General features: G+C 48.7%; 2 protein-coding genes and 1 pseudogene across 2 annotated transcripts; all 3 read right to left on the bottom strand.

Annotated features, from left to right (window-relative positions):
* Positions 1 to 899: 899 nt before the first annotated feature.
* On the bottom strand, positions 900 to 8,922 carry LOC119051634 (zinc finger and SCAN domain-containing protein 22). Its single transcript, XM_053672068.1, has 4 exons — positions 8,903 to 8,922; positions 8,406 to 8,479; positions 8,165 to 8,293; positions 900 to 3,581 (listed from the first exon to the last, which is right to left on the bottom strand). The coding sequence occupies exons 1-4, from the start codon at positions 8,920 to 8,922 to the stop codon at positions 2,971 to 2,973; spliced, it is 834 nt and encodes a 277-aa protein (XP_053528043.1). The 3' UTR covers positions 900 to 2,970.
* LOC128628405 (zinc finger and SCAN domain-containing protein 22-like) lies at positions 3,600 to 7,195 on the bottom strand (annotated as a pseudogene).
* Positions 8,923 to 12,153: 3,231 nt separating the features above from the next.
* On the bottom strand, positions 12,154 to 21,465 carry LOC119051600 (zinc finger protein 8). Its single transcript, XM_037148457.2, has 4 exons — positions 21,303 to 21,465; positions 15,910 to 16,036; positions 15,516 to 15,611; positions 12,154 to 13,868 (listed from the first exon to the last, which is right to left on the bottom strand). The coding sequence occupies exons 1-4, from the start codon at positions 21,366 to 21,368 to the stop codon at positions 12,451 to 12,453; spliced, it is 1,707 nt and encodes a 568-aa protein (XP_037004352.2). The 5' UTR covers positions 21,369 to 21,465; the 3' UTR covers positions 12,154 to 12,450.
* Between the last annotated feature and the right edge of the window lie 2,267 nt (positions 21,466 to 23,732).

Below are 23,732 nucleotides of genomic sequence, written 5' to 3'. Positions count from 1 at the left end.
AGCTCTTTCCTGCCTGATGTTTGTTCTACCCTACTCCAAACTTTCTCCCCCTCTCTGCCAGTCCAGTTGGGGGTTTATCAAATTTTATTAATTTTTCAAAAAATGAACTTGTCTTTGCTCATTAAAAAAAAAAAAACGGTCTCTTTTCTGTTTGCTCTCTACTTGTGTCATTACTATTCCCTTCTTTTACCTGCTTCTGAATTATTTTGTTCTTTTCTACTTTCTTCAAGTGAAATTTATATTATTGATTTGGGGGGGAACAAACATCAGTAACAGCTTCATATTAGGCTGTCAAAAATAAGTTTGAAGTCCTGGCTGGTGTAGGTCAGTGAATTGAGTGCTGGCCTGTGAACCAAAAAACTGCTGGTTCGATTCTCAATCAGGGCACATGCTTGGGTTGCAGGCCAGGTCTCCAGTAGGGAGTGTGCAAAAGGCAACCACACATTGATATTTCTCTCCCTCTCTTTCTCCCCACCTTCTCCTCTCTCTAAACATAATCTTCTAACAATAGGTTTGTATTAGTTTACTTTTTATTATTTTTTTCTACATCAATGTATGGTTTTCCTCTCACACACCCCTAACTGGGGACCTGGCCCACAACCCAGGCATGTGCCCTGACCGGGAATCAAACCAGCAACCCTTTGGTTTGCAGCCCGCACTAAATTCACTGAGCTACATCAGCCAGGGTTGTATTAGTTTAAATCATAGAAAATTACTTCTTTGTGGATAAAAAATATGAAATATTGGCAACTTAATTATATTTAACTATGTGAAATTACTGATATTTGATAATTTTTAACATACAAAGAATTTACTATGATTTAAACAGATACAAACCAATTCTGTAAAAATCAACTTTATTAAGATTTTATTTATATACAATAACGTATATACCTTTCAAGTGTTTGATGAAATTTTTTAAAAAAGATTTAATTAATTAATTTATCTTTAGAAGGGAAGAGAGAGAGGGAGAGAAATATCAATGTATGGTTGCCTCTCGTGGGTCCCCTGCTGGGAACTGGCCTGCAACCCCAGCATGTGCCCTGATTGGGAATTGAACCACGATTGTCTGGTTCGCAGGCCCGCGCTCAATCCACTGAGCTACACCAGCCAGGGCTTGTTTGATGGAATTTGACAAATGTAACCATGACATAACCAAGATCTCCATATCCATCTAGTTTGTGTGCACAGTCCTACAAATTGAAAGACATGGCTTGCTAATGTCTAGAATTAATGCAGCTGTATTGGCATCCTTCAGCTTCATGCCTGCCTTATACATCCTTTTGTATCCTTTTATCCTCAGCTTTCCCATGTCCTTGTTTTAAGTGTGCCTCTTCTACAGAACCCCCACAGGTGGGATAAATGGGTGAACTTTTTTTTTTGTTTAAGTTGAATTTTAAAAATCAAAGCCAAGCCCTGGTTGGTGTGGCTCAGTGGATTGTCAACCTGCAAACCAAAGGGTTGTGGGTCAGGTCCCCAGTAGAGAGAATGAAAGAGGCAATCAACACATTGATTCTCTCCCTCTCCTCCTCCCTTTCCCTCTCTAAAAATAGATAAATAAAACCTTAAAAAATCAAAGTCAAAATCACAAGCACAATGAGATTTCCACTAGGAAAGTTATAATAAAGAAAACAGCCCTTCCTCCACCGTGGTGGGAGACAGCCCAGAAAACATACACAAGGGCACTGCAGGGGGAGCGTGTCAGAGATGTGAGTCAGGGCCTGTCCTCACATCCTATAGTAATATCTCATGGATCAGAGACTAAACGGTCCTGCACATTGCAAGGAGTGAATACCACATGGGAGGAAATTTGGGAGGGGTAAGTTGCAGGAGCTCCGAGAGTGATAAAGGCAGAAGTCAGCCTGAGGAGATGGGTGACAATTTGCTGGGGAGGGAGAAGATATTTGAAACATCTTGGAGGAAAGCAAAGAGGAGGGTCCCGGGTCCTGGTACAAAGGCATGTCGGTGGGCAAAAGTATGGCTTCTTCAAGAACTGCTAGTAGCTCGATGTGGCCAGTGGGGCCACGTCACAGATGCTCATGAACAGACAGGTGCAGGAGCTTGAGGTTCATCCCAGACAACAGTCCTTTGAAACCATTCACATCTCGGCACATGCAGAGAGATGACCGTACTCAGACACATATGTGAGGGTAACTGGCAAGGTTGTTTGGAGCCCAAAGTGACTCTCCTCTTGGCAAACCTGGAACCCATTCGGGAAGCTCTGCCGTACAAGGGGAGGCATTAGAGAGCTTTCTGCCATGGTGAACATGATCAGAATCAGTGTATGGAAAAAGTGCCGTGGAGGCCGGTATGGAGAAAGCAGGAAGGGGTCTGGAAGGCCCCCTGCTGGAATCCATGACAGGCGATGAGGGCTCACATAAAGTGATGATGGAGAAGAAAATGAAGTACAGGTGAGTACAGGTAAAACCAAAAGGGCCAGTGGCTGCTGGGCTGTGGAAGGAGAGGGGGACTCGCAGACAAATGCCTCCAGGCAAGTGTCGGCAGCATCCTCAGAGAAGGAGAGGATTAGATGCAGTGTCTGGAGAACGCCTCACGAAGAGGCAGCCTGGTGAGCTGGCCTTAGAATTGGACAGTGAAGTGAATAATCAGCGGAAAAGCACAGAGGCGGTACGGGCAGTATCTCACCTGGGCTAAGCAGTGGAGAAAAGGGAGCGTGAAGCTGGAGACCCAGCCAGGACCATCCTGGGACCACGGAGTCCTGACAGAAGTGCCACCTGACAGCCCTGGCTCTGATGACAAACCCAGCTCCTCAGCTCCCCTGTCCGCTCTCTCAGATGGATTTAGTGTGAATGGAAGACAGTGGGATACTTCTGGAACCTGGATACTTTTGCATCCATCTGGATCCTCGAATGCAGAGTTGCTCCCGGATAGTCCTAGATCTGCCCTTCGGAACTCATCGCTCTGGGGAGCCATCATGACCCGCCCCGTTTTCCCTTGCTCCTGTGGAACTCAAGGTTTCTCTTCCATGCTGAGTCCAAGGGTGCTGCCTGGTGGGTCACCGCGGCACTGAATGTGGACGCGCAGGTGCACCAGGAACGCAGAGCTGCGGCTGAAGGCCTTGCCACAGTCACTGCAGGTGAAGGGCGTGTTCCGGGAATGGCTCTTTCCGTGTGGCTCCAGGGCCCAGGTGCTCTGGAACATTTTCCCACATTCTCTGCACTTGGAGGATGTCCTCCCTGTGTGCCTGCGTGGAGGCTCTGTCTCAGGACCATCCAATGGACCAAATTTCTCCTCGGAAGGAGTCTTCTCTTCCCAAGTGCCATCTGGCCACACACTGGGACTGCTCCTGAAGGCACCAGATTCACAGCCGGACTGGTCCACGGGGGCATCCTCCCGATGCCCTGGAGTTTGCCTGACGTCTGCTTTTTGGGAGGCAGATTTTGTCCAGACATCCCCCAAGAGTCCTACCAGTTTCTCTGAGCTGCTCTGGGGTTCAAAGGCATCACCAAAGGCGTATCCTGGGGAAGTGCTCCCCACGAGGGTCTCACTGGCTGGGTCTGACCATTCTGAATGGCTGTGTTCACAACTTTCCTCTGAGGGCTCAGCTCCCGGCTCCCATCCTGAAACAGCCCAAACGACAGCGTCAGCCCTTCCCCCACACCTGCCTTTCCTGCACTGGCCTGTCGTCACTCTACAAAGGGTCACAAGGGCCACTCCTGGCCTGAGGCCTTGTTTCCACAGGGAAGTGTCTCCATTGGTGTCTTCGATGACGCAGGCCACGTGGCTGGTCTCCTACATCATCAAAAGCTGCATCACTTTTGCCCTGGCCGGTGTGGCTAAGTGAATTGAGTGCTAGCCTGCTAACCAAAGGGTCTCGGGTTTGATTCCCAGTCACGGCATGTGCCTAGGTTGCCAGCCAGGTCCCCAGTAATGGGCGTGTGAGAGGCAACCACACATTGGTGTTTTTCTCCCTCTCTTTCTTCCTCCTTTCCCTTTTCTCTGGGAATAAATAAATACAATCTTTAAAAAAGAAAAAAGCTGCATCGCTTTTAAGAACATCTGATCTCCCCTCATCCCCCAAACTCCATTGTTCAAGGCTCCTGATTTGGGCTCAAATGAACTGATTTGAAAGAAAGTGAGAGTGAGACAGTGAGACAGACAGGGGTCTGTCCTTGCCATTGCTGTTCGTGTCCCCCCGATGGCCTCAGTGTCGCTTGCACTCATCGCCTGGCCCCTGGGTCTGGGAGGGTCTGCAGATGCTGTGGCTGGATGAGGGGTGAATCCTGGGTGCCAGGGACTGTGAAATTTCCCACACTTGACTCTACCTTGAACCCAAGTGGAAAATTGCTGCTGTAAGGGTACGATGTGCCCGCCTGGCCTCTCCATGCCTGAAGGCCTGAGACCCAGTCTTTAAAGTACTGCACTGGCAGAGGGGGCTCAGGGCAGCTGGAGACTGGGTTGTGTTTACGCAGTGGAGGTGCAACCTACACTTGATGGGTGCACAGGGCACCAGTTCCCAGACAGATCCCAGGAAGGAGGGGGTGCAAAGAGTAACTGTGGCGAGTCCCCGGTGGGGGCACCAGCCTTGCCACTGGAAAGATCCTGGGCCCAGGGCAATCTTGCCCTCATCTGGCCTCACCTGTAAGAAACAGTGAATAGAGGCTGCGGGCCCCCTCGGGATGCTGGCCACTACTAATCTCCAGGTGCAGTCAGTAACATCCATTGGCTTGTTTCAGCTTCACTGTGTTTCTGACAGGGAAACTGAGACCCAGGCGAGGGTGTCTTGGACACCCACCCCACCACTGCTACCTTCAGGTGGGGCTGGCCCCTTATGGGAGGAGCCTTTACTTCCTGCTCTGGACTGTCCCAGGGCTGGGTCCTCCCTATGTTCCATGGGACCACCCTGGGCCAGGACATCTGAGTGATCTCCCAAAGTGATGCTGCCAGCTCGGGCCCAGCGCAGGTCTGATCACCCAGACCTCGGAGGCTAGCACGGGGGCGGAAACTCGCAGGGAGTGCGCAGCGACACCTAGTGTTTCTATCCTCCACTTGCACCCCAGAGACCCGGGTCCTCATTTGGTGTGAGCAGTCTAGTTTTCCTCTGGGGAGCTGCCTTTGCTCACGTCATTCTGTGGGGTCTGGGCGGCCAAAGACAAACATAAGACCCCAAGCAGTTCACAGGGATCAGCCTAGGGGCCTTTCTCTGTTCTGCCCCTGGGGCTGGCTGCTGGGCTGGTTTTGTCTCCTTTGGGGAAAGAAATGACTTCAGAAAGAAGCTGTCAAAAGAAAAACTGACTGAGAAATAGAACAACTAAGAGTCCCGATGCTATCAACCGACACTTGGACACAGCCATGAGGCCTTCTGACTTTGCTTTAGTCACCTCAGTCATAAAAACAGATATGCACAGCACAGTGTGAGAGTACGGGTGAATTACAAATGGGAGGACAAGTGCTGAAGGACCCCCGACCCCAACCCTCCCCATTCCTATCTAGTCCTTGCCTGAGGTGTCCTACAAACACCTGCCCATCACTGCCCCTTACCTCTCCTGTCCAGCACCTGAGTCACATCCCCCACTAGCATGGCGACCTCCTTGTCACTCTTGGGGCACTGGGCCCCACCCAGGACTGGATCTTGGGGGGCAGCACACCCAGGAACTGCTCCAGCACCAGCAAGTCCAGCATCTGCTCCTTGGAGTGCACTTCAGGCTGTAGCCACTGGCAGCAGAGCTTGCGGAGCTGGGTCAGGGCCTCATGTGGGTTGGAGCCTCCTCATAGCGGAAGTGCTGAAAGCACAGACGAGCAGCCTCAGGGTGGACTGTGTTGCCAAGGCCACGTTCCTCTATCTGGGAGAGGCTGGTCTCCTCGTCCTCTACTTTCACTTGCAGGAAGCCATCCTGTTCCCAGGGCACTAGTCTCAGGGGCACCTGAGTGGCCATCAGGCAGCAGTACTGCAGTGAGCCCTGGATCTGGGTGTGCAGAAAGATCGGAACTTCGTCACTGTGGAACCTAGGGTGCTGCTTCACATGTGTGGAGTGGGGCACAGGCTGGCCTGGGGCCTCTGAGATGTGACTCACTCTCACAGAGAAACGGATCCACAAACTAATCAGGACAGAACCCACTTGGTGGTGAGCACCATTCCCAATGAATGATGGGTGATATATTAACTCTGTGCTTAACTTAAAAAATCACCTGGCTGCCAAGGATGGGTAGCTCAGCTGTTAGAGCGTCGTCCTGATATTCCAAGGTTGTGGGTTCCATCCCCGGTCAGGGCACATATAAAAATCAACCAATGAGCTATAGGCTCCCCCTTACTCAAGGACTTCCTTTCCCTCCTCCACCCACAACTCCCACAGGTATAATTGTTTATAGCTGGTGTGGCTCAGTGGACTGAGTGTGGGCCTGCAAACCGGAGCATCACGGTTCAATTCCCAGTCAGGTGCATGCCTGAGCTGCAGGCCAGTTCCCAGCCGGGGACGCACGAGAGGCAACCATGCACTGATGTCTCTCTCCCTCTCTCTTTCCCTTCCTCTCTAAAGATAAATAAATTAAAAATTAAAAAAATCAACCAATGAATGCATAAATAAGTGGAATAACAAATATGTTTCTCTCTGACTTTAAAATAACTTTTTTAAAGTAATAAATTAATAAAAATTACCTGGCTGTTTTTCCAAAGTGGCTACAGCATTTTATATTCCCACCAAGCAGTGGATAAGGATTCCAATTTATCTATAGCTTTGTTAAGGTCTTATATACTACAAGTCTTTTCTGCTTTTCTCTGCATCTTCATTGTATAGCTTTTCACAGGGAATCTTTTTTTTCTTTTACAGTCAGGAAAAAAATGAAATGTAACCCTTCCCAGGAGACCCCAAAGCATGTGTGTTGTGGCTATGGGCTCCCCCTTACTCAAGGACTTCCTTTCCCACCTCCACCCACAACTCCCACAGGTATAATTGTTTATAGCTCTTTTTCTCTTTCCCATCTAATGTCAGCCCTGATATTCCTGCTGCTTGGAGTCCCAACTCTGAGAAGCCACCTGGACAGAAGTATAGGAGACCTTTGAAGGAATCATGGCCATGGGCACAGGGAGAAGCAACATTAGTAAAACAAGACCCCAATGTGGAAACCTTTCAGGGGCAGTGGACAACCTCTGGCAAAGCTGTGTTCTAGCCCCTAACTCCACTGTAAAGCTCACTTGGGCCTCTGGTCACCTTGCCATGACCCCATTCCTCTTAGTCCCTGTTATTCCCTTGTCCTAAAATCCTGCTCTGCATCTTATTTCTCCTAGTTCTCCAGGCCCACAACTCCTTAATCAATTGAAGAAAGTGGTTCTTTCATTTCTGACTTCTCAGCCAAGCCCTGGCTGGGTGGCTCAGCTAACTGGAGCGTCGTTCTGTGCACCAAAAGTTTGCAGGTTTGATGTCTGACCCCCCTTCGGGGTGCGTCCAGGAGACAACTGATTTGATATTTCTCCCTCACATGATGTTTCTCTCCCTCACTCTACCTTTCTCTTTTTCAAGTCAATAAACACTCTCAGGTGAGGTTTTATAAATCAATCAACCAATCACTCTGTCTATCACATGCCTACATACACACACCCTACAGTCATAACTCAAAATATTCCCGGGCACATACAATTTGTCACTCACAGTCACTAAACACACAATCTCACAGCATCTCCATCGCACAGTATCATTCCGCATTCATAATCTCTTAGCCAGCTATAGAGACTCCAAGTCACACCTGAAATCACACATAGTCACACACAAACCCTCTCACCATACCACAAAACCCACCCACCAAACCTCAAACAGCCGCCATCTCGGTCAGTCGCACTCCGGACCGGGTCGGTCAGACGCTCATCCTACCTGTGGATCACACACTCCCAGCCCGCCAGCCACAAGCCCACACCCAACACGTGTCCGACACCGTAGCTCGGTCTTCCCGCACAGGCCACTACTGCTCGGCCACTCCCACGCCCTTCATCTCCTCAGCGGGCCCCACATTTCAGCAGTTAGTTCTATGCTCGGTCTGTAGGTGCTCAGCACCCGCCACCCCTGGTCCCGCACACTCACGGGTGTCAGCGCTCGCGCGCCTCGCACTCAGACCCTCACTTCCACCCGAGGCCACCTCGAGGGTTCGCGGCTTCCGGACCTGCGGTCTTCCTCTGGCGCCCAGAGCCGGGTGGGAAACCTTGGGGACCTACCTCCCTGCGCTGCCAGAGGACACTTGGCAGAACGGACGCCGGGGTCGCCGGACCAAAAGAGCCCTTCGCCCGCGCCTACCGGCCGCCAGGACCACAACTCCCAGGATGCACCGCGCAGCCCACCACGACCTCAACTCCGGTTTTGTCACACGTCCCAACGTACGTGTGACGTGTAATCCGCTACGACCCGGATTACAATTTCCAGGTTCTGCGCAGGAGCCCCTCGAGCAGCCTAGGGCACGCCGGGAATTGTAGTCTAGGCGGGCATGCTGTCCGTAGGTCGGGCCTTTCCGGAGCTGGGGCGGTGGGCGGATGCTGCGGTTGGAGGAACCGTGTATGGGGCATAGACGTAAGGGATGTGTGGGACGATGGTGAGGGGATGAGGGTGTGTGAGGGGTGCGGATGCCTGTGTGAGCGGCATGTATCATGTGTAATGTGTGCGACTCATTGTGGCCATGTACAGGTGACTCCACATGTCTGTCGTGGGTAACTACCTATTACCTGGATGTTGGGGTGTGTGTGTGCACTCTCTGTGACCACGTGTGGGTATTTAGTCACCATGTCAAATAATTGTGTAGATGCATGTGGCTGTCACAATATATGATGGTGTGAGACAGACATGGAGGTGATGGGGGCCTGAAACAGCATGAAGGTCCCAAACCGTGTACGATGACGTTGTATGTTGCTACAGTGACTGTAACGGTGATAACAGGTGTAAGTGTGTGACACAGTGGATACCTGGTTGTGTGATTGTGCATGTCTGCTCCAGATTTCCCTTTATGAGGACACGAGTCATTGGATTAGGGCCCACACATATGACTCACTTAACCTTAATTACCTCTTTAAAGGCCCTATCTCCAAATACAGTCAAATTCTGAGATGTACTGGGGGTTAGGAAGTTACCAACCCCCAGTAAATATGGCCACAGTCGGGAGAGCATCCAGGTTGGCAACAGCCTATGGTACCCCCCACTCAGTGTTCCTGGGAGAATTAAGAGGGCTATATGACTTTACTGGGAGAGGACAAGTGGAAGCTTGTAGCCGGTGACTCCTGGATTCCAGGTTATGCACTTATTTTTTAAAATCCTCCCTGGCTGGTGTGGCTCAGTGGATTGAGCCTGGCCTGAGAACTGAAGGGTAGCCAGTTCCATTCCCAGTCAGAACACATGCCTGGGTTGCAGGCCAGGTCCCCGGTTGGGGGCGTGTGGGAGGCAACCACACATTGATGCTTCTCTCCCTCTTTCTCCCTCCCTTCCCCTCTCTCTAGAAATAAGTAAAATTTTAAAATCTTTTAAAAATTAATTTTAAAAATAGTCTTCACCTGAAGGTATATTTCCACTGATTCTTGAGAGGGAGAGAACATGGACCAGCTGTTCCCCTCACCGCCCCCCCAGACCTGGGATGGAACTCAAAATCCAGATATGTGCCCTGACCGGGGATTGAACCAGGGCACAACCTTTTGGTGTACAGGATGACACCCAACCAAGAAATCGGCACAGCAAAGAAAAAAGGCAAAGTCTGTATGATGGAGCATATGGATGGTTGCCTTTTGCTTCACTGTAGGTTAGAAAGCAGGCAGGTTTAAATTCTTGATTTTTGTCAAGAATTTAAGGTATAGCCCTGGCTGGTGTAGCTCAATGGATTGAGCGCAGGCCTGTGAACCAGATGATTGCGGTTCAATTCCCAGTCAGGGCACATGCCTGGGTTGCAAGCCAGTTCCTGGCAAGGGATGCACAAGAGGCAACCATATATTGATATTTCTCTCCCTCTCTCCTTCCCTTCCCCTCTAAAAATAAATAAATTAAAAAAAAAGAAATTTAAGGTACATATCAAGGGATATACCTTGGGCTATGAGATACCAAGGATCACACCTCAATCACAATGCTCTTTATGTGGACAGCATGGACAGAGATCAGAGCTTGGCTTGGTGTAAAACTGGAGAAAAGCAGATGATTGAGGTGAGGTTTGCAACTGTGGACATTAATAGTCATGTTAACATGCCCTGCGTGATACAGAAATAAACTATTTTCTCAGAAGTCTCATTTTACCTGGCACTGATAACTGGGACCTCTGGCAGAGATCCCTGCCAAAGTGGGAGCCACACAATCCACAAGGCACCCAAGGACACCTGGTGGTGGACGATGTGATGCCAAATCAGGAGCTCCACCAGGCCAAAGCAAAGAGCATCTGATGGACAGGCTGAAGAGGGCAACTAATTTTTTTTTGTCCCAGAACAAATAAAAGACTAGAAGAGAAAGAGGGAAGGCTCTGGTTGGGTGGCTTAGTTGATTGGAGTGTCATCCAGAACACCGAGAGGTTGTGAATTTGATCCCTGGTCAGACACATATCGAAGGCAACCGATTGATGTTTCTCTCACGTTGTTTTTCTCTCTTTTTCTCCCTCTCTCTCTAAAAACCAATAAACAAATCCTAGGGAGAGAATTTAAAAAAAAGAGAGGAAGCCTACCTACAGGTTCAAGGAGACCCACAAAAATCAACCAAATGCACTGTGTCGATCTTGTTTAGATCCTGATTAGAACAAACCAAAGACAAAACAATTCATGAGGCAACCAGAAATTTCTGAACACTAGACATTTGATGATATATTGAGGAACTCCTGCTATTTCTGCTTAGATGTGATAATAGCTTAGTTTTAGTTGAAATTTTATAAAACTGATCATTTTTCCTGTTCCATCACATATATTGCTAAGTGATGTGAGCATTTTTTGTTGTTGTTGATTGCCAAGCCTGGTGAGGAAGACTACAAGCCACCACCTGGGGTTCACTGCCCTCATTCGCACTGAGGCCCCAGCAGTTTTACCCACTCTCCATGCAAATATCAACACTGTGAATAAGGCAAATTATGGCTTAGTATGATTATGAATATGATTTTGTCCCCATGGACCAACAGGGTCATTATACATATATTATATACATAATTTTAAAGTCCTTGCCTTGTAGAGATATGTTCAGAAAAGTGGATGAAATGACATGATTTCTAAGACCCATGTGAACAGAATTCTTGGCAGGTGGAGATACCAGTGAAAATATAATGTCCATGTTTTGGATTACTCAGAAAAATAAGTGGATTCTCTTCCTTTCTCCACACCAATTATAAATACTACAAAATGGTAAAAACAAACAAAAAAACTCCCTAAAAACTATATTGTGCATTAACTAGCTAATGATACCATTTGTTAAAATAAAATATTGAAGATTATTAGTACATAGGCCCAATCAACTAATTTACATTTTGGAAAACGGCTGTATTGCTGGGCATAGTGTCTCTACCTTGGTACATGTGGGTCCAGAGAATTCTGCCAAGGGGACTGTTTTGGGCATTATAGGATGTTGAACAGCATCACTGGCCTAAACCCACTAAATGCCAGTGGCATCCCTCCCTTCTGCCAGTCATGACAGACAAAAATATCTCCAGACATTATGGAACGTCTTCTGGGATGCAAAATCACGCTGATGAAGAACCTCACGCTTACAGCAACGCTAGCTGTTGAAATGGTTTTCAGTGGGGCTGATGCCCCCAAGGAATGCTGTGGATTTTCACAGGGCTTCTTTGTCATTTGAGTTGGGCATGAGAGTGGCTGACAGGTGAGTTGGAGCCATGCTACTTTAATGTCTGTAAAATGTAGACTGCTCCCTGGACACCCTGTGTGTATGATGAAACAATCTGTTTGTAAGTACAAACTTACACCCTCAATTGACTTCACATGTAAACACACATTAATTCCTGCATGCTGAGAACTTTATACAGAATTTTACAGAAATGCAATGGCGTTTTGTTTTGCTCAAAACTTTTCCAATAGCGAGTCACCACTGAAAGTCACATCCCACATAGGACTGCACGTCACAGCATTTCCGTGACCAACCCCAGACCCTGCGAACCAAACATCAATCAGCAGACAGTGCTGGGTCTGCAGAGTAACGGCCCGTCATGGAGAGACTCCGCACCAACTCAGTACACATTACTCCATCATAATTTGCTTTTGTTTTAATTATCCTTTACAAAACACGGCTATAGGATGACTTTTTTGACCTTATGTTTAAAATTCATTTCAGGGTCATGGAGGGAACAGTACAATATATCTGGTTAAAGGAGGCACCAAGCTTGATGGATCTGAGGACCACCAATCTCAGGTGTTTAGGAAGGCATCTTTCCTAGGAAGTCAGAGGTCACCCTGGGCCTTCTTACCCCCAGGGACCCTGTTGGTGCACAGCCCACGTGGAGTTACAAGTTATGTACCTGCGGTTCAAAGTTATCTGCACTTTCTCCCTATGTGGAGTCTCTGACGTCCAACAACACGGAAGTGCCCGCTGAAGTTTCTTCTACCCCAATAACGTGCACTGGGTTTTTCTCTTGCATGACTTCATGGATGTCAAAGAGGGCAAGTGCCCTGCTCGCAGGCTGTCCTGCCTTCGGCCTGCCCCCAGGGTCCTCACCTGCGTGCACGTGCTGAGAGCTGCGGCCCAGGGGCTGCTCCTTCCGCCTCCGATTACGCCCGCGAGGCTCTTCTCTGGTGTGAGTCACTTGGTGTCTGATGAGGTGTGAGCTCTGAATGAAGCACTTGCCGCACTGACTGCACTTGAAGGGCCTGTCACTCCGCTGAGCCCTCTCCCCTGGATTCACAGGCGTGTCGCAGGCCCACTCGTGCTTGGAGAGAGCAGCTGCCTGCGCAAAGATCAGCCTCTGGCGGCATTCGTAGGGCTTCTCCCCAGCATGCTTGCGCTGGTGCTGTGCCAGCGAGGAGCTGTGCCGGAAGCCCTTGCCGCAGTGGTTGCACTCATAGGGCCGCTCTTCAGTGTGAGTCCGCAGGTGTAGGAACAGGCATGTGGTTCGTGAGAAGGACTTCCCACACACGCTGCAGGTATATGGCTTCTCTCCAGTGTGGGTCCGCTTGTGGCGGCCCAGCGAGGAGTTCTGATTGAAGGCCCTTCCGCAGTCCTGGCACGCGTAGGGCTTCTCACCAGTGTGGATCCTGCGGTGCACAGTGAGGTGCGTGCTGTGGCAGAAGGACTTCCCGCACTCTGCACACTTGTAGGGCTTGTCTCCCGTGTGGATGCGCTCGTGCTGCACCAGCGAGGAGTTCTGGCTGAAGGCCTTCCCGCACTCCTTGCACATGTAGGGCCTCTCCCCTGTGTGGATCCTCCTGTGCACGGTGAGGTGCGCATTGTGGTTGAAGGACTTCCCGCAGTCCGAGCACTTGTAGGGTTTTTCTTGCACGGGGCCTGGTGTGAGCTCTGCCTCGGGAACAGCCAGATGGGAGGCTGTACTACTACAGTCACCACTGTCACCTGGCTGCTCGCCTGAAGAGCATGTCTGCTGACTGACAGAGTGTGACTGACCCTCTGAATCTGCGACCTGTGAGTCTGAAGTACAGAAATCTTCTCTCTGAGGAATCTCTGGGAACAGGTTGAGGTTGGAACTTGGGAGACAGGTTTCCCCAAGTGTGAGACTTTCATAGCTTTTATCTTGAACTGGTGCCTCCTCAAGGCAAAATTCCAAGTGCCTGGAACTATCCTGATCCTTCTCGGGCACCTTGACCTGGCCCTCACAGTCCCAGCCTCCTCCTTGAGTGGTGAGACAGGCAGTGTCCCCCAGGAAGCCTTCCCTTTCCACGATGCAGGACAGCTCCTCTGCAAGAAGGCCCTGCTCTGTGGCTGGCGCTTGGTTTTCAGGTCCAGGCTCCCGGCCTGAAAGAAACCAGAGTTCTGAGAGGTTGGCGGGAAACACACGAAGGGACAAACCTCTGACAGCCAAGCCCGCTTCCCGACTACCTGCTCTGCCTCCAGGCAGATGTTGGTTCTGCTTTTATGTCAACACCAAGTGCCCTGTCAGCAAACACAGCTTCATCAGTTCATCATCTCAACAAATATTTCCTGAGCACCTGCCACGGGTCAGGTTCAGGCCTATATCAGAACCCAGAAAAGAAAGTGCCCAAGCTACAGATGGTTTTTACGTGTATATGTGTTTTTTGTTTTGTTTTACTTTAAATAGTTTTTTAATTTTTCAGTTACAGTTTACACACAATATTATTAGTTTCAGGTGTACAACCCAGTGATTAGACATTATGTAACTTATGTGATCAGGTTTGTATGTTTTTAAAGGGCTGTAGAAAAAAAATATGCGACAGAGACAGGTAAGAATTCCAACACTGTCCCCTTGCTGTTCAATTAGTCATGTAGATATTGCTGTGAAGAGGTTCTGTAGGTGACATGAAAGTCACTCATCAGGCCCTGGCTGGTATAGCTCAGTGGATTGAGCGTGGGCCTGTGAACCAAAGGATCACAGTTCGATTCCTAGTCAGGGCACATGCCTGGGTTGCAGGCCAGTTCCCAGCAGAGGATGCACGCAAGGCAACCATCCATTGATATTTCTCTCCCTCTCTCCTTCCCTTCCCCTCTAAAGATAAATTTAAAAAAATTCTTGAAAGAAAGTCACTCATCAGCTGAGGGACATGATGCTGGGTTATGTGGGCAGGCCCAAAGCATCCTCTCAATGTTTGTGAGCAGAAGAGGCAGGTGGGGTAAGAGGCAGCTGTGCAGGGGCCTCTCAGAGCTGGGGACAACCCTTGGACGAACACAGAAACCTCAGTCTAAGGACACACACAGCTGAATTCTGCCAGCAACCTGGTGGAGGCTGGATGCCTAGATGTGATGTCTTCCTAAGCCTCTCTGTACGGCCCCTGGGCCAGGCTGACACCTTAACTTTGTCCAGGAGCAGACAAAGCACTCAGGTCTGACTGACAGAACTGTGAGAAAAACAAATGTATGCTGTTTAAAGCTGCTATGTTCATAGTAATCTGTTGTGACAGAAAACAAATACAGAAACTGCATGCAGCCCATGAAGCCCACAGCATTTACTGTGTGATCCCAGATGCTGGGGATAAAGCAGTGACCCCACAGACAGAAAACCCCACCATCAGGAGCTGGGCGCACAGACTGAATGAGACATGGAAGCAGCAGGCTGAGAGCAGGGCAGACAAGCAGATCGGTTCTAGAAAAATCTAAGTTAGGCCACCTCCAAGTGGAGGTGCCCCTGTCTTCAGGACAGCTTGGGGGAACCCCCATTACAAAATCCTCTAGACACACACACGCTCCCCTCGTACAGTGCAGTGAGGTGAAGGTGAGCCTGTTTTCTTTGGCTGCTGCAGCAACCACCACAGACTCAGCCCCACTGGGGGAGAGACTTTGGGCCGGGCTTCCTCTGGACTTCACGTGTCCCCCCGCCCCCCCCGCCTTTTCCCCTTTCCAACTTCCCCCTTAACCTTTCGCTGTGATCACTGATCTACATACAGATAGTCTCAGGATCCCAATACACCACGTCTGGTGGGTTCTCACCGGGACAGCGTCCCTGGGCAATTCCTCTCTCCACCATCCACAGCTCAGTTCCTTGCTCCAGCTGGGAGATGACATCAGGTTTGGGAAGCTCGGGTCCTAGAAACGGAGAAACAAGGAACGTGGGTTCTACTTTGGACAGAAAGAACCAGCCCAGCCTCCAGCCCCTACTCCTGACCATTAGGACATGGGGACATCTCACAACACAGCGAAGACTTTGCAACGGGACACAAAAGGGCAGACACCCCCCCCGCCGTCCACGTGTCCTACAGGGAAGGAGAACCCAAGGTCCCTGAGCCCCAGGTCAAGTCTTCATACCAGAGGCCCTACAACCTATAAGCCATGAAGAGTAAGTGACTGCAGGAATCTGCCTGTCAGCTTGGGAAGCAGGCCTTACCCACAGAGAGCAGATGCCCAAAGGTCTCCAGCATCACGTCACGATACAGGGACCTCTGGGCAGGGCCCAGCTGCCCCCACTCCTCCCGAGTGAAGTCCACAGCCACGTCCCGGAAGGTCACTGGCTCCTGAAACATCACACATGGTCAATCAGCCAGACTGTCCCCATCAGTACTCTCAGAAAGATGAGGAGGAAGGGGGAAGGGGGAAATGTGTGGGCCAGTGTCCTGAGAGAGTGCATGTTCTGGGCAATGCGAGTCAAGGCTGGCTGGGCACCTGCTGGGCTGCTGCATGTAGGTGTGAGTTATACAGAGAAGAAACGTGAGAGTATCCAGATAAGACCAAAAGCACCCCACAGCCGACCTACAATCGACTTCAGACGGGTGGCCTCTCTCTACTGCTGACTTGTAGATCTGTGGGCTAGAGAAATGGTTACTGTCTCAAGGCACTAGGTTTGGGATAGTTTCTTATACAGCTATAGTTAACCGATACATTAATCCTTAGATTCAAAGCAAGGCTTGTCATCCTCTCTGAAAAGAGGGGTGTATAATTAAGAGAAATCACCTGCCTTTAGGCTCACAAGTGACTGAAGCGGGCCAGTGTAAGAGCCTACCAGGGTATTTAACCTGAGAGAGGTGACACCGGAGGGGACAGGTTACATGTGCCCAGTCTAAAAGGGCACCAGGACTCAGAAACAACTGATCTTGGGAAAATACAGGCCCTAAGGGGTCAGAACTGCTAATCTCTGGTGAGAAGAAATATCCTACAAACATAATTCTTTTGTGGACCGGCTGTGGCCATGGTGAAAAGCTAGATATTTCTGGATCAGAGTCTTGGCTCTGTCACTTCCTCTTCAAGAGGCACAGAGCAGAAACCCAAGTATGCTGCCTTGTTTCCTTGTCCCCTTGGAGGCTATGAAGGGGACTAAGTGGCTGTAAAACACTTTCTACAGGACAACCAGACAGCCACATGCAAAAGAATAAAGCCAGTCTCCTACCTCACACCATATATAAAAAACTCAAAATGGATCAAAAACTTAAAATATAAAAGCTGAAACTATTAAACTTTTTGAAAAAACACAAGAATAAATCTTCATAACTTTGGAATTGGGAAAGGATTCTTACAAAGGATTCTCAAAAGCACTAGCAATAAATAAATTGAACTTAATCAAGATTAAAAAATTTGTGTGCTCCAGAGGGTACGCTAATGGAAAGACACCCACATAATGGGAGATACTTATTGCGAATCACACATCTGGTAAGACTTGTATCCAGAAGATACAAAGAACTCTTACAAATCAATAATAGATGCAACCTAAGTAAAATGAAGAAAATATAAAAGAAGATATCAAAGGAGACATAAAAAAATTAGTAAATAACCACAAGAAAATATTCAAATAAAGATGCAAATCGAAATCATATATCAAATACCTTTTCTTTTTTATTAATCCTCACTTGAGCATATGTTTATTGGTTTTTAGATAGAAAGGGAAGAAGGGAGGGAGAGAAACACTGATCAGTGGACGCCCAATGGGGGACCAAACCTGCAACGTAGGTACGTGCACTAACTGGGATCGAACCTACGAACTTTTGGTGCATGGGACAATGCTCCAACCAACGGAACCACCCAGCCAGGGCTCCAATACCAAAATTTTTAAAAGGTATTTTCTGTAAACAAAAACAAAACAAAAACCCCAAGTAGAGCCTTGGTGTAACTGGTTCGATTCCCTGTCAGAGCACATGCCTGGGTTGCAGTCCAGGTGTGTGGATGGGGGCATGAGAGAGGCAACTCATCAATGTCTCTTTCACGATCAATGGTTTTCTCCTTGTAGCTCTCTCTTCCCCCCTCTTTAAAAAATAAATAAAATCTTTTTTAAGAAAAGAAAAAGGATTTTGAAATATTGAAGAAATTATAGTACAGAGTGACATGTGGCTGTGACAAAAATTGTGCAGAAAACTTGCTGAGCCTTTTGACTGGACACAGAGGTCTCTGCTCCTGTCCTGCTGTCCTCACCTCCCACTCAGAAGGTCCTCCAACCCTGATACATGCTCCCTGCGCCTCCTGCCCCTACCCTCCATCGCCTACTCTGCATGGGTTGCCAATAAAACCCCAGGTACCACACGCACTAACCACTGTTCCGTTCAGGCCACGAGACCTCACGTGAGTTCTTTGTGCCTCCTCCTGGGATTCTAGCAGGAGGCTGCTCCTTGCTGTCTTGTGACTGTCCCCGCTGCTCTACATCAGCCCCTGTACCCCTCCTCTTGCTCTGCACTGCTGGGGCCTGGAGGGATGGCCTGCCTCAGACTCAAACACTCTCCCCATCTGACCAGGCCACCCTGGCATTGGCCAGCACCGTCATTGTCCCCAACCTCCCTCCCTCCAGTGCTTTAGTTACTTCTCAGTGTCTCTCCTACCCTCACCCTTATATTATTGACTGGTTTTTCTCAAACCCATGCCATTCCTCCTTAAAACACCTGAATGACTCATCACTGGATACAGACCCCAAAGCCTGACTACAGTTGGCTGAATAATGACCCCCAAGTATATCTGGGAACCTCTGAATGTTACCGTAAATGGCAGAAAGGAGTTTGCTGATGTAATTAAGGATTTTAAAATGGGGAGAGTATCCTGGATTATCCATGTGGGCCCTAAATGCAGTCATAAATGTGCTTCTAAGGGCAAGGCAGAGGGACATTTCATTACAGAGGGAAGAAGGCAATATGATCACTAAGGCAAAACGCTAAGCTGCTGACTCTGAAGAGGGACAAAGGGCCAGGAGCCAAGGAAAGCAAGGTCTACATTAGGAAAAGGTGACTCCTACCTAGAGCCTTGACAGGAAGCCTGGCTCTGCCACACACTGATTTCAGCCCAGTGCCAACGACCTCTGACTTCTGACCTCCAGAATGTAAGGACAAATGTGCATTGTTTTAAACCACCAAGTTTGTGGTAATGTTACAGCAACTATATGAAGCTAATACACCCTCCACTTTGCTTTTTGCCTCCTGCAGTGGCTGGCCTCCAAAATGCACCCCCATGAGCCCCAACTCTTTTGTGGTCCCCTCCTATATGAAGCAGTGACTTGTGTCACTGATAGGACACTGAAGAGGGGGAATTCTGTGGAAATGTGAGAGTGGGAATTCTGACCTCAGGTCACAAAAGGCATTGTGGCTTCCACCAGGCCCTCTCCTGGATCGGTCGCTGTGTGGGAAGCCAGATGCCAAGTTGTAAGAACACCTAAGCAGCTCCACAGAGTCCCATGTTGGAAGGAACTAAGGCCTGCCAACTGTCACCTGAGTGAGCCATCTTGCAGGTAGATCCTCCAGACCTAGTCAAATCTCAGGGGACAGAAATCCAGGCTGACATCTTGATTGTAATGTCAAAAGCCCACAGAAGGCCCATCAGCTAAGTCATTCCAGGACTCCTATCATCAGAGACTGTGAGATGCCCTGATTGATATGGCTTCGTGGGCTGGGTGTCTTCCTGCAAAGTGAAGGGTCCCCTGGTCAGAGCACATGTCTGGGTTGTGGGCTGGGTCCCCAGTTGGGTATGTGTAAGAAGCAAAGAATCACTGTTTCACTCTCTCTGTTTCTCCCTCCCTTCTCCTCTCTCTAAAAAGAAAATCTTTTTGAATAAAAAAAAAAAGAAAGAAAGAAACTTCCCTGGCTGGTATAGCTCAGTGGATTGAGTACTGGCCTGCAAACCAAAATGTCTCTGGTTCGGTTCCTGGTCGGGGCACATGCCTGGGTTGCAGGCTGATGGATGTATCTCTCACACATCAATGTTTCTCTGTCTCTTTCACCTTCCTTTACCCTCTCTCTATAAATAAATAAATAAATAAATAAGCAAAATCTAAAAAAAAAAACCACACAAAAAACCCCCAAACATTAAAGTATATAAAAAAAGAAACTGTGAGGTATTTATTATTGTTTTAGGCCGATATGTTTTTTTGATTTGTTACACAGCAACAGGTAACTAATACATTTCCTCCTAAGCCTCTCTTACTGCTGATAAAGGCTCTCACCTTGACCAAATCTTAGTCTGGCTCCTCTGAACACTCTTCTCATCTGAACCTTGATTTTAGGCTTCTGTGCCCATTTATACATCACCTAGTTTTACCAAAAATCCTGTCAAGTCGGTTTTGCTGGGATCCCCCTTCTCCATACGTCGTCACTCCTCATACCTTTTTAAAGTTCTCCTCGCCCACAACTGCCTCAGTAACATGATCACCTGCTCTGCTTCAGCAAGAACCCTTTCTCTCACCCACTATAATTCCCCATTTTCTTGTTGGGTTCAGAATTGAGCCTAATTCTACAATGAAGTCTCTTTCCTTCTACTGCAAGAGTTCTGAATAAAATCTGTGTTTGCTGCTTTAATTACTGTCTACCTCTGACTCTCTCTGACACTGCTCACTCTCTGCCCCAGCACCCCCAGCCAAAGCAAACTAAAATGTGGTTGCATTTTCATGAAGATCTGCAACAACACACATTCTAAAACATGCAAAGCTAAGATAATTTATGGTCTCACTTTGCATACTAAATCGGAAACACTGCCAACCCCTGTAAACAAACAAACAAGCAAACAAACAAACAAAAGACAGGAAGTGGCCAGGTGGGGGTCACTTGGTTGAAGCATTATCCGTACACCAAAAGTTTGCTGGTTCAATCCCCAGTTGGAGCATGTATGGGTGGCAGCTGATCTGTTTCTCTCTCTCCCTTCTTCTCTGAGATCAATAAACATATCCTCAGGTGAGGATTAAAAGAAAAAAGACAGGAAACATTAGTTCGAAGATACGAGCGGCCGGAATTATACCAGCGTGGAGAAAGAGCACTTTAAGGAGGACATCAGCAGCGGCCAGTTTGTCTAGAATTGCTGGTGCTGTGGATGGGGGCCTTCCCTGAGGGGCTTGCAAGCGCTGGCTGCCCTACACTGCTGTCCCCACAGCCCCGCGGGGACCTTTGTCGCAGTTCCGCCTCACTAACGGGGGGGTGGGGGGTGGGGGAGGGGCGCACGGTGATCTCTCCTCCCTCCCTCCAGGTAAAGCCCCGCCCGGAGGCCCGGGCTGCACGGAGCCATGCACTGTACCGACTCCACGCATCAGAGCATCTTCAGTCGACAGTACCGATTACCCATCATCTCGGGGTTCGGCCTTCGGGGTGGAGGGAAGGGTATTGGCGAGAGGACCCAATGAGCACCAGCAGTGGGGGACCAGAGATCCATAGTTCGAATCCCGGCCCCTCCCAGTAGCAGCGGTGCCACTCGGCGCGTGCCGACCTGCGCCTCAGTTTCCTTGCATGTAACGCGGGATAACCCCCAGGCCCCGCTCACCGCGAGCAGGGTCAATATCTGAGGGAGACGCTTGGACGGGCCCACTGTCACCATTATTGTAATTATTACCTGAAGCCGTTCCGTCGGAGGCCCCGTAGCCATTGCCAAAGCGGCCGCCCCCTCCTCGGGATCCATTCTAGACCGACAGGTCGAGGAGAGGGGTCCGGTACGAATATAAACCCGAGAGTCGTCTGCACTACCTCGACCGTTCGACTCGCTGAAAGCTGGACAATGGCGGTCGAGCCGGGGACACTGGGACTACATCTCCCAGAGGGCCAGGCGGCGCACCGTAAAGCTCAACCAATGGAATCTTTGCTCCTTATTTCTCAGACCAATGGAAGCCTCTTGGCTTCAGGCCAATGGGAGCCTCCGCCCGACGGCTTCCGGCTAAGGGTGTCCTGCAGCAGCTGCGGGCGGTGATTCCAGAGACCCTGTGGGGGAACTTGGGCCAAGGCCCTCTCAAGTGATGAAGGCCCTCTGGGTAGCGGCCTTCCCGTCTGCTCTGACGGCAGGCTTTGCCTGACTGCCCCCTCGGAGCAGTTTATACGATGGGACGGAATGGGCTGATGTAAAGTCATTCCTGACGCTCTCCCCTTTTATCTTGGGGGTTCCTACTACTTTGTCCTTTAAAATTATTTGTTAACCTGTGCGGGTGGCTCCATTCATGGGAGCGTCCTCCCGAACACCAGGGAACTGCAGTTTCGGTATTGCTCTTCCCAGAGGGGCAAATACCTAGGTTGCAGGTTGATCCCAGTGGGGACGGGGAAGGGCGGGGGGGTTCGGAAAGCAACCAAGCGGTTTCGCTCTCTCCAAAATCAATTAAAATGTATCGGGTGAGAGTTTAATGTAGGTATATACACACAAACATTATGTGTATATATACATTTAATGTGCATATATACATTCAATGCACATATATAGTATAAATATATTAAATATATATCTAACAATAAGGGTATTGTGGGTTAAATACAAGGGGACAAAACAAGACCGTGTGCCTGTCTTTAAATTTCCTCTTTCTGTAAGGATGCCAATTATACGGGAGCTGGACTCACCCTAGTGAGGTTTTAATCACCTCTGTAGAGACACTATTTCAAAGGTTGCATTCTGAGTTATGGGGTTAGGACTTCAATATGTGAATTCCCAGGGGGCACCGTTCAAACATTAACACAATATTTTAAAAAATATTATTTTTTTCATCTTTATATGTAATAAGGGAAATATTGATGGAAAGAACCTACAAAAACCGTTTGGCACCCTCAATTTAAGACTGAAGACGTCTTGTAATTTTGTGAAAATTGGGTATTGTATTAAAACATGTGTCATTATTTTTATTTATTCTTTTTTAGATAAAGCTGTATATATATATATTTTTTTACAAGAATCAACCAACACATGCATAAATAAGTGGAACAACAAATCAATGTTTCTCTCTCCCTCTCTAAAATCAACCAGTAAGCTCTGGCTGGAGTAGCTCAGTGGATTGAGCACAGGCCTGCAAACCACAGGGTTGCCAGTTCGATTCCCAGTCAGGGCACATGCCTGGGTTGCAGGCCAGGCCCGGCTCCCGGGGGGGGGGGCACCTGATGTTTCTCTTTCTCCTTCCCCTTTCTCTCTAAAAATAAATAAAAAACCCTGCCTTGGTCAGGTGGTCAGGTTGCTCAGTTGGTTGGCCCTCATGCCAGGGTCGTGGGTTCAATCCTTGGTCAGGGGACATGTGAGAGGCAAGTGGAACAAAATCAATGTTTCTCTCTAAACAGATGGATAAACTCAGTGTAAAAAAAGACTTAAAAAGTGCCTTTACAGCATGCTCACACCACTTCCCTATATGCTTGAAAAACCACTCACTGAGGAAGGGACATGTGAGCCCAGGACTGGAGATCAGAGAGGGAGACATGGAGATGTTTAGGGGTAAAGTCTCTGGGGAAAAAAAAAATCACAGCAAGTGATCTCTACAAGCTCAAAGAACACACTTTCATACCTTCTTGTGAGACTTCAGTAATGACATATTTCAAGGCTTTCCCTGACCCTGGGTAACATTTTAACGTGGGCAGCTCCACTTTGATGTCCCTTAGGTACCTCAATATAACCTGAGTGGAAGCACACACAGTGTTCCTGTATTCGAAGTTTGCTTCTTCATGTCACCTCAAGCTACTCAGTCATCTGTCATAATCTCAGTGTTACTCTATATTCCTCCTTTTCTATTACATTGAGGCTCTGTTGTGAACTAAACATGGCCCCAAATTCTTTGTCACTCTTTCCATTGACAAGTGGAATTTATTTCCCCTCCCCTTGACTCTGGGCAGACCCTGACTAGCTATCTAATAAAATAAGGTCAAATGATGATGTATGACTTATGAGGCTATATCATAAGGAGCTGAAATGCTCATTCCTGGGATACTCCCTCTTGGAATCCAGTCACCCTGTTGACAACAGCCCAGGTCATGCGAAGTAGTCCAATGTGAGTGCTCCAGCCAACAGTCCAAGCTGAGTTCCTAG

Source organism: Artibeus jamaicensis, unplaced genomic scaffold, assembly GCF_021234435.1.
Source record: "Artibeus jamaicensis isolate MK-2021 breed Jamaican fruit bat unplaced genomic scaffold, CSHL_Jam_final contig_723, whole genome shotgun sequence".
Classification (NCBI taxonomy): domain Eukaryota; kingdom Metazoa; phylum Chordata; class Mammalia; order Chiroptera; family Phyllostomidae; genus Artibeus; species Artibeus jamaicensis.
The sequence above is the reverse complement of the archived record's forward strand: the minus strand, read 5'-3'. Positions and strand labels throughout refer to the sequence as shown.